Source organism: Silene latifolia, chromosome 9 (genome assembly GCF_048544455.1).
Source record: "Silene latifolia isolate original U9 population chromosome 9, ASM4854445v1, whole genome shotgun sequence".
In the NCBI taxonomy this organism is placed as follows: Eukaryota; Viridiplantae; Streptophyta; class Magnoliopsida; order Caryophyllales; family Caryophyllaceae; genus Silene; species Silene latifolia.
Genome location: NC_133534.1, coordinates 58,018,785 through 58,029,045, shown reverse-complemented (window position 1 = coordinate 58,029,045; position 10,261 = coordinate 58,018,785). Strand labels below are relative to the sequence as shown.

The window sequence follows — 10,261 nt, the reverse complement described above, 5'->3', positions numbered from 1 at the left end:
TAATTGATTGTATCTGTCTTATGCTTATGCAGTCAGTAGAAATAGATTTTGCAAGATATGGAGAATCAAGTTGATGGTACTGGTATCATTGATGTAAACAATAAGATGGACTTAGACGAGCTTGAGGAAATTGAAAATGAAGATGTAGAAGCTTCGGGAGGAGATGATAACCCTGAAGATGACCCTTTTGAGGAAAAATCTCATCGACGGGCTAAATGGTGGGATGATTACGTGGTTCTTAGAGCATCCGCAAAGGTGTAGAACTACCTCCCCATATGCACTTTTTCTCCTTATATGGGGAACCTCACTAATGCACCAACCTCCCCATAATTTGAGGCTCCACCATTAATAGGGAGGGTTCCCAAAAAAAAGCAAGGGTAAATTATGTTCCTTTTGGGGAGGTTCCCAATTTTTTATAGGTAAATGGGGAACCCCCATTGTTGCATAAATGTGGTTATAGATTGGGGAGGGTAGATGGAAAAATTAGTGGAACATAAGGTGGACGAATAAGAAAAAGAGAGATAAAATATGGGGAACCCCATTGTTGCGGATGCTCTTAAGGCCGAAAAAAAAGCACAATGCAAGTATTGTAAAATTAAACTTTCTTATAGGAAGAATGGCCCTACAACTCATTTATCTCGTCATATAGACAAATATTGTCGATTAAAACATATTCATGTAAAAAACAAAGCAAGTTAAATTTTTTGCCAATTGAGTCTGATGGTGACAGTTGTATCAATACAACTCTTCCACAACTTCACGATGGAAAATTTGACATGCTAAGAATGAGAGAGGCTGCTTCACATTGGATACTTATGCATGAACATCCGTTTTCGATACTTGAAGAAGAAGAAGGTTTTAATTTGATGATGAAGAGGGCCAGACCCGAGTGGACAAAGATTTCACGTGTTACTGGAAGAAATGATTATTTTAAGGTATATGAGAAAGAAAAGAAAAAAATTGAAAATTCTTTAGGACAAGTTGGGAAGATTTGTTTGACAACTGATTTGTGGAATTCGTTCCCTCAAAAGATGGAATACATGGTTATTACGACCCATTTTGTTGATTCTAAATGGAAGTTGCAAAAGCGGGTCTTAAATTTCTTTCATCTACCTCCCCCTCGTAAAGGTGTTCAGTTACCAAATGCTCTATACAAATGCTTGCGGAGTGGAACATAGAGAACAAGGTAAACTAACTAAAGTTTGATATTGATTGTTTTATAGTAAACTTTCATTCATATTAAATGGTATCTATATATAATTGTTCTATATGTGAATGTTCATGCTGCAGATTTTTACAATTTCTGTAGACAATGCTTCAGCTAATGATTCATGCATCAAAAATTTAAAGGAAACATTCTCAAGAACAAATAGATTGGTTTGTGATGGGAAACTCTTCCATGTTCGTTTTTGTGCTCATATTTTAAATATTATGGTTCAATTTGGTCTACAATCCATTCAACATGTTGTTAAGAAAGTTCATGATAGTGTGGATTACATTCGATCAAGTGAACTAAGGCGTTTATTATTTGCTGAAAAAGTAAAACAGTTGCGATTGCCGCACAAAAAACTGGTTATAGAGAATAAAACTAGATGGAATTCTACTTATGAAATGTTGATCACGACTCTCAGATTCAAGTATGTTTTTCCATTATATGCTAAAGAAGATTCATTCTATACTACTTGTCCTAGCTCTGAGGAATGGACTAGAGTTGAAAAGGTGTCAGAGGTGTTGAAAGTTTTCAAAAGTGTTACTAATATAATTTCTGGTTCTGAATATTCAACTTCAAATTTATTTCTTTTGGAGGTATACAGAGTTAAAATTGTGTTAGATAAAAATAAGAATGATCTGGAAGAATGGATGCGAAAACTCATTAAAAATATGAAACAACTATTTGACAAGTATTGGTGTGAATGTAATTTGTTGATCGCTTTGGGTGCTATATTAGATCCTAGGTATAAATTGAGAGGAGTTGAATATGTTTTTACTAAAATGTATAAAAATGAAGCTAGAGGACATATTTCACAAATAAAAGAGGCTTTGTATTCTCTTTACCTTGAGTATGTTTCTGATTTCAAAGCTTCTACTGAGGGTGGATATCAAGAAAATGAAGCACCTCCTGATTTTGGTTGTGACATCTCAAATGAGTCTGATGATGACTTTGATTGTTATGACGTCTTTAACTTTTTGAGGTCTACTTCCAATCATGAATGTGAGAAGTCCGAGCTTGATATATATCTCGAGGAAAGAACTTATTCTTATGAAGGGCGAGGAGAGTCAATGAATTTCGATGTTTTGAAGTGGTGGAGCACCGAGACTTTAAAATATATATCGCATTTTATACAAAATGGCTCATGATGTTTTGTCCGTTCCAATTACTACAGTTGTATCTGAAGCAACTTTTAGTGTTGGTGGTAGAGTAATTGATTCTTATCGTGCATCTCTAGCTTCAGAGACGGTTGAAGTACTGCTTTGTGCCGGTGACTGGTGTCGTGCTTCACATGGAGTAAATAAAAAGAACAAGGTACATAATACTTGTCAAGCTAAACATAATTTTTTTTCACCTAAGCATTATACTTTAACCTATGTATTTGTATTTGTTCTTAGGTCTCAAAAGAAGAGATTATAGAGGAAGTTGTTGTTGTTCCAGATAACTGACGCTGCTGCAATGTTGATAGAGGTGTCGTGAAATGGTTCTGGAAGTAATCTCATGTACTGCTGATGGAGAGTCCCATATTATATTTGCTGAAATGTTGTATTGATTTTCCATTTGGAGCCGCATTTTATTTGGTATTCATTAATGTATTGTTTCAAAGCATTTATTTTAAAAGTTATAGATGTGCAACCTTTATAATTATGATATCAAGCCTTTATTATACCTACAAAAAAAAAACTCAAATAGAGCCCGAGCTCGATTTCGAGCTCTTAAAAAATCAATTGGTCTGAGTTCGAGCTTCAAAATTCAGAACTCGGCGAGTTCAGAGCTTAGCCCGAGCTCTGTTTATAATATATGAGCTGATTTAGAGCTTATGTGAGCTCGGTATCAGATCGGCTCGGTTTCACCCCTAACAAGCTAATTCACCACCTAAGCTTAAGGATCCAGGGAGTTTTTCGATCCCTTGTCATATCGGTCATCTTGCTATTAGTAAAGCTCTTTGTGATTTAGGAGCTAGCGTTAGTGTCATGCCTCATTCTATTTGTAAGAAATTAAATATGGGTTAAATGACTGTTACTAATATGACTTTGCATATGGCTGATCGATCTATTAAACACCCATTGGGTGTTTTGGAGGATGTTCCCGTTCGAGTTGGGAAATTTTTCATTCCCGTTGATTTTGTTGTCTTAGATATAGCTGAGGACAACAAGATTCCTATCATCTTGGGTAGACATTCCTACACACAGCGGGGGCGGTTATAGATGTTAGGGGAGGGAGACTGACTTTAGCTGTGGAGGATGATACCATTGTTTTTAACTTAGAAAAAGTTTTAAAACATCCCATGATAGAAGAAACTTGTCATAGTATAGATATTGTTAATTTTACTATTAATGAGTGTCTTGCTATGTGTTTAAACAGGGATCCTCTGGAGATTGCCCTTGTTTCGATTCAACTACTGAGACGGGTTCATGAAGTCAAGAAGTTGATGAGATTGAGAAGTTGCTAACTGGAGAGGAATGCCCACATCAAAAGGTATACAGCTTAGGTATCCCGTCTATGGTTACCGAGGTAAAGAAACCTGAACTTAAACCCCTTCCCTCTCATCTTAAGTATGAATTTTTGGATGACTGTGAAATGAACCCAGTAATTGTCAATTCTAGCCTAACTGATGGCCAACTTTCTGCTTTGTTGACTGTTATGAAAACTCATAAAAAGGTCATTGGGTATAACATTGATGATTTACAAGGTATTAGTCCTGACTTTTATATGCATCGTATTCACTTGGAAGAAGGCCACAAGCCTAGTGCACAGGGTCAAAGACGACTAAATCCTCCAATGCAAGAGGTGGTAAGGAAAGAGGATGTTGGCTGATACCGTCGTTTAGTATCAAAAATAAATACCTAAGTACTACTAACAGAAGTCAGCAGTAAGTAGGGTCGATCTTCACAGGGAGATGGGAAAATGTTTACTAAACTAAGTCCGTCTGAGTCACGAATTCTTGGGGGTTTTTAATGGTTGTTCTACTCTAAGGAGATCAAAGGAGAGAAATAAAGTAGAGGAAAGCAAAAGAAGAAAGTTGAAAACAATTAAGCAGAGAGAAAATAGCTAAGACAGTCGGTTCACCATGATTCTTAAGAAATGTAGTCTAGGATCTCAGGTCAATGCAAATTCGATCTACAGGGTAGCGAAAAGGTTCTTACGATCCGCTATTTGCCCTAAGACGGTTCTAACTTAACTTCCGCCCTCGTTAGAATGCCCTAATGTTTACTGCAGGTATTACCTTTTCCAATCTTCCGATTCAGGTCAAGGTGTACCGATGTTAACTATATAGTTGCGTCGACTCAAGTAGACAACAACAATTATTTGCAGCGATTAACAACATAGATATAATTCGCATCAAGTTCTAATAACCTGAACATAATTCTTTTAAACTATGGCTCCCCTATGTCTTAGTAAAAGAGGATTAGTTATGCATAATTATTGGGTAAACAACAAAAATACATAAAAAATAGAAATTAAACATAATAAAAGTATAAAGAAGAGAATAACAACAAAAGAGATTAAAAGGAAGAAGACAAAAGAACAAATTAATTAATTAAAGATTAAGAGTAGAGTAAAGAGTACCGATTACAAGAAGGAAATAATCCAAGATTAGGGTTCCAAGAGCAAAGTTCTAAGAGAGAGAGATAGATAGATTTTTCCAAGGAAAGGAGAAGAGAAGAACGTATATTGACTGCCGTCCTAACTTATTTATCCTAATTACCAAAAAGAAATCTCGCAAATTAACTCGAGGCCCGCATAAAACACATAGGATCTCGATGGAGTGAAATGAAACCACTCGATCGAGGAAAAAGCTTGACAATCCGTTCGATCGAATAAAGATAGTGCTCGATCGAAGACTTCAAAGGTTGGCTATCTTGATCGAGTAAAGGCAGAGCTCGATCGAGTGATTCTTGGAGGGTAAAGCATTCGATCGACCATGATGAGTAGAAAAATGGGTCGATCGAGCTATATAAGCACGTGTGAACTCCTGGACACCTTCCGAGGCCACTTCACGCATCCCTAAGTGACAGCTTCCGAGCTCTAATCCCTTGTTCTACAAAATGCATGAGATTAGGACAAGTCCAGGCCTGATCTTGCTCCTTTTCTGGTTCATACCTGCAATTAATACAAGACAAACCAAAGTAGACTGTTCGGAGGAATTTGTAGCTAGATGCCACATAAATAACAAAGAAATGCGTGCAAAAATGAGGTAAAAAACTTATATAAAATACACGCATCAAATCTCCCCAAACCAAACCTTTGCTTGTCCCCAAGCAAACTATGAACGCAACTAAAGACAACTAACGGAACGGGTCCAACTCATCAGCTACAAATTATCCACCCAAACTAATTTAATGCAACATCTAACGAAGTGGTAATAAGCAAGTGCAAACGAGTTAAATCAATGTCTCAAACTACTGAACCGTCGACCTTGCAAGAATCATAGATATCGGACTCTCACGGGTCGCTCATCACTCGAATTAAGCATAGGGTAAGTATATAAGTAAGAGATAGAAAGAAGTAAAGACACTCACGTAACTCGACCTATAATAACATGCATGCAGTCTATCATGAATAAAGTCTCTACGACCGTACATATGCATTCCAACCAACTAATGACCAAAACACATGCCGAGAACTTACATATGGGTAAGTGGGGTAATGGGTAAGAAGGGGCTAAAATAAATTTGGAGATGTGGAGTTAATAGACGACCTAGCAACAACGGATCCAAATTTAGAAACACTTCCCAACTTCATACTCAATATCAATGCAAACAGTGCTAATCTGCAGCAGACAAACTAACTAACCACCATAAAAATGTCTACTCTCCACAATATACAAATATAACATGGGAGCGGAAATCACAACATAATATATTTGGCTCATGATTTTTCATAATCTTTCTTTTCTTTTTCATATTCTTTTTTTTTCGTTTTTTTCACAACTTTTTCTTTTCATTTTTTTCATTCCCTTCGACATTTCCACCAACTACTCAAACCAGATATATAACCATATTGCAATGAACATTCCCAACAGCTACTACTACTAGCTCGGCCAGGGTAGGCAAAATTATAGATTGTAGGTATATGGGACAAAACAGGCCATTTGGCTATGTGGAGCTCATGGGTAGAATGAAATAAAGGGAATTGCGTCTCCTAACATGTGTCACTAACCACAGACCGAATGCATATAGGTACTAAGTAGACTGAACTCATGTTTATGCAATTTGATATTCCATGCCTCATAGAGAGTACTACTCACATCCTGCATGAAACTGGTCATGAATGTCACCAGTTTATCAGGATCTAACCTTAGAATGTAAATGTAGCTTGCCAATATAAGAGTCAAGTCTATTCGTTCAGATAAGTTTGAAACAAAATTTCGTAGATTATGCACATTACCACGCCAACAGAATGTTAAGAATGTGCAAGGTCGGGATAAAAAGGACTCAAAGTAGCATAAAAGTTCAACGTTCCGACTCAACCTAAATGCAGACATAAACGTGAATTTTTTGAATTTTATGGAATTTTTTTAATTAAAACAGCAATGCATGCGAAAATAAATAAACGTGCAAACTGAAATACAACAATGCAACATGCAGACACAGATATGGATGCATACCTCCCCAAACCAAACCGTACAATGCCCTCATTGTATCAAAAACAGGGAAAGTAATGCAAACTAAAGAGAAACGGAGAATGGAGCTTAGAGAACTTACATGACGACGTGAACTAGGGACCTCCCCAAACCGACCATGATCATGGGAGGTCACAAAACAGCCCAATATCATCGCAGCATGCGAGATATAGCAGCATGACTCGATCGAAGGGACAGTGGGAGTCGATCGAGTTGATTGGATGCCAGAAGCTCTCGATCGAGGAAAAGGGCCACTCAATCGAAAAGAGGGATTTTGCAGGTACTCGATCGAAAGGAGCATATATTCGATTGAGTAGAAATATCAGTAAGTGTTCGATCGAGTAAGAAAACTACTCGATCGAACCGATCGCCTGCAAATCTCAACAAAAAGACCACGAGACTAACAAGAGTACGTACATGTTTACGTTTGTTTGTAAAACTAGAGTCGAAGCACACAAAAACCAAAGCAACAAGTGTAAACAAAATTACAACAGAAACAGGCCGGGTTGCCTTCCGGATAGCGCAGGTTTAGGAGGTCCCGCACGACCTTTTGACTTCAATTAGCTAGCTCATCAGGATTGTCGAAGTACAGAACTTCAACTCTGTCTTCTGCATCGTTTGGTTCATGGTAATGTTTCATATATTCGCCATTGAATTTGAACCTGTTGCCCTCGGAACTTTCTAATTCAACGGACCCAAATTTGGTGACACCAGTCACTGTAAAAGGGCCACTCCACCTAGACTTCAGCTTACCAGGAAACAAGCGCAGTCGGGCGTTAAACAGCAACACTTTCTGCCCGACATGAAATTCTCGAGGTATGATCCGTTTGTCGTGCCATCTCTTCGTCTTCTCTTTGTAGATGCGTGAGCTATTATAGGCATTAAGCCTAAACTCCTCCAGCTCATCTAGCTGTAATAAACGGTTCTGTCCACACAACTTAGGATCAAAGTTTAGTTCATGAATAGACCACCAAGCCTTACACTCTAACTCAACAGGTAAATGACAGGACTTCCCATAAACCAGCCAATATGGTGATGCACCAATCGGTGTCTTAAAGGCAGTACGATAAGCCCATAATGTGTCCTCCAGTTTTAGACTCCAATCCTACCGTGATTTAGAAACTACTTTAGCCAAAATCTCTTTTATTTCCCTGTTAGAGACCTCAACTTGCCCACTAGTTTCAGGATGATACCCCAAACCGCGACGGTGTTGGACACCAACTTTAGACAATATAGAAGTAAGTTTCTTTTCTTTAAAATGCATTCCCCCATCACTAATGACAACCCTAGGGCCACCAAATCGGGGAAAAATATTCTTTTTGAACATTTTAATCACGGTCTTGGCATCACAATTAGGTGAAGCAATCGCTTCCACCCACTTAGACACATAATCTACGACTACCAAAATATACATGTTACCTTTGCTAGACGGGAAGGGTCCTTGGAAATCAATGCCCCAGCCATAAAAAACCTCGACCTCTAAGATGGCACTTTGTGGCATCTCATGTCTCTTAGAAATATTTCAAGAGCGTTGGCAAGCATCACAAGTTGAAACAAACACTTTAGCATCGGCAAATAAAGTTGGCCAGTAAAAACCAGATTGAAGTACCTTAGCCACGGTGCGCGACGGACTGTGGTGACCACCATACGAAGATGAATGACAGCCCTCTAAGATTGGTCTGGTCTCCCACTACAGAATACACCGTCTGTAGAGATCGTCTACACATTCCTTAAATAAATAAGGATCATCCCAGAAGTACTGCTTAGCGTTATAGAAGAAATGCTTCTTCTGCTGATAAGAAAGGTCGGGTGGCAGCTCGCCACTGACAACATAGTTAGCCAAATCTGCTTACCATGGATCATGGTTAGTATTAGAAGACAAAACAGCAAATAAGGAGTCATCGGTAAAAGAGTCATCAATAGGTAAAGAATCTTCTCCCTCCTGTTGCGAAAGTCGCGACAGATGATAAGCCACAACGTTCTCAGCACCCTTCTTATCTCTGATCTGTAAATCAAACTCCTGAAGGAGGAGTATCCAACTCAAAAGCTGTGGTTTAGCTTCCTTCTTAGCAAGAAGGTGTCTCAGCGCTGCATGGTCAGTAAAAACAGTAACTTCTGACCTTATTACATAAGAACGAAATTCCTCTAGCGCATAAACCACAGCTAACAACTCCTTCTCAGTAGTGGTGTACTTCACTTGAGCCTCATCTAGAGTTCGGATCGCATAGTAGATTGCATTCAAGGCTTTGTCTTTCCACTAGCCTAACACCGCTCCTAGTGAATAAACACTAGCATCGCACATAATCTCGAACGGCAAGTCCCAGTTGGGAGGTTCTATAATCGGTGTTGAAATCAAGGCCTGTTTTAACCTGTTAGAAGCATAAAGGCACTCATCAGTAAAAGTAAAGGAGGCATCCTTAAGCAACAGCAGTGTAAGTGGTTTAGCAATTTTTGAAAAATCCTTGATAAACCGGCGATAAAAACCGGCGTGACCAAGGAAGCTCCTCACTCCTTTAACATTAAAATGAGGAGGCAATTGCTGAATCACTTGCACCTTTGCTTTATCAACCTCAATGCCCGTGTCAGAAACTAGGTGCCCTAAGACAACTCCCTCGTTGACCATAAAGTGGCACTTCTCCCAATTAAGCACCAGATTAATTAAGAGTTAAGGGTAAGATAAGGACCCGAACTTTGAAAAAATTTTCCGTTAAGGACCTCAACGATTATTTTTTTTCCGTTAAGGACCTTAACACTAACACCGTTAAGTTTCCGTTATGTTTCTAACATTAAAATAAATTTTAATAACCAATATATTTTATGAAAATATTTGTATATTTTATAAGGCAAAATATTTTATGAAAATTAATTTTAAAAACCAATAAATTTTATGAAAATACTTATATATTTTAACAAACAAAATTAAATAAGACAAGAGTAACACATATACAAATTGGCAATATCTATGGATTTAGACGTACCCTAAATCCCAACCCCAGTGTGATCAATACTCAATAGAGTGTATGTTTAAATTATATACTGTCTTCCTAGGGTTCTATGGAAGCTGAGTCCTAGGTCATCTATGCTTCTTCCTTCTTGATCAAGGATCCTGCTCTACATCGTATATGTAGTTTGGTTTCTCGGTTTTCTTGGTACGTTCTTCTTTTGCTGTGTTTTTCGCTGAGTTTTTTTAAGGAAAGTTTAGGGTTTCTTGGTTTCTTGCGGAAGTCTTTGGGTTTCACTTTACGTATATTAGGGCTGGTGGTTGACGGGTTGTTTCCTTTTTGCGCTGTATTGAGGGTGTTTTATTATGGAGCGTGGGAGTTGTAGTAAAGGCAAAGGGGTGCTGGGAGAAAATTCAAACGGCGGAAGAGAGGTGTTTGTGTGGGAGGCTAACGAGGATGTGGGTAACGAAGGACAGGTGGAGA

At 38.2% G+C, this 10,261-nt stretch overlaps 1 protein-coding gene across 1 annotated transcript; it reads left to right on the top strand.

Annotated features, from left to right (window-relative positions):
- Positions 1 to 528: 528 nt before the first annotated feature.
- On the top strand, positions 529 to 2,658 carry LOC141601084 (zinc finger BED domain-containing protein RICESLEEPER 2-like). The gene is made up of 5 exons (XM_074421347.1): positions 529 to 584; positions 731 to 935; positions 1,291 to 2,212; positions 2,385 to 2,524; positions 2,608 to 2,658. Exons 1-5 carry the CDS (start codon positions 529 to 531, stop codon positions 2,656 to 2,658), a joined length of 1,374 nt encoding a protein of 457 aa, XP_074277448.1.
- Positions 2,659 to 10,261: the final 7,603 nt, after the last annotated feature.

Bases quoted from the DNA above. Each gene is read 5' to 3' on its own strand.
- LOC141601084 (XM_074421347.1), top strand. From the start codon at position 529: ATGGGGAACCCCATTGTTGCGGATGCTCTTAAGGCCGAAAAAAAAGCA. The intron at 936-1,290 runs GTATATGAGAAA...TTCATGCTGCAG, and splicing joins GAAGAAATGATTATTTTAAG to ATTTTTACAATTTCTGTAGA. The intron at 2,213-2,384 runs GTGAGAAGTCCG...CAATTACTACAG, and splicing joins GTCTACTTCCAATCATGAAT to TTGTATCTGAAGCAACTTTT.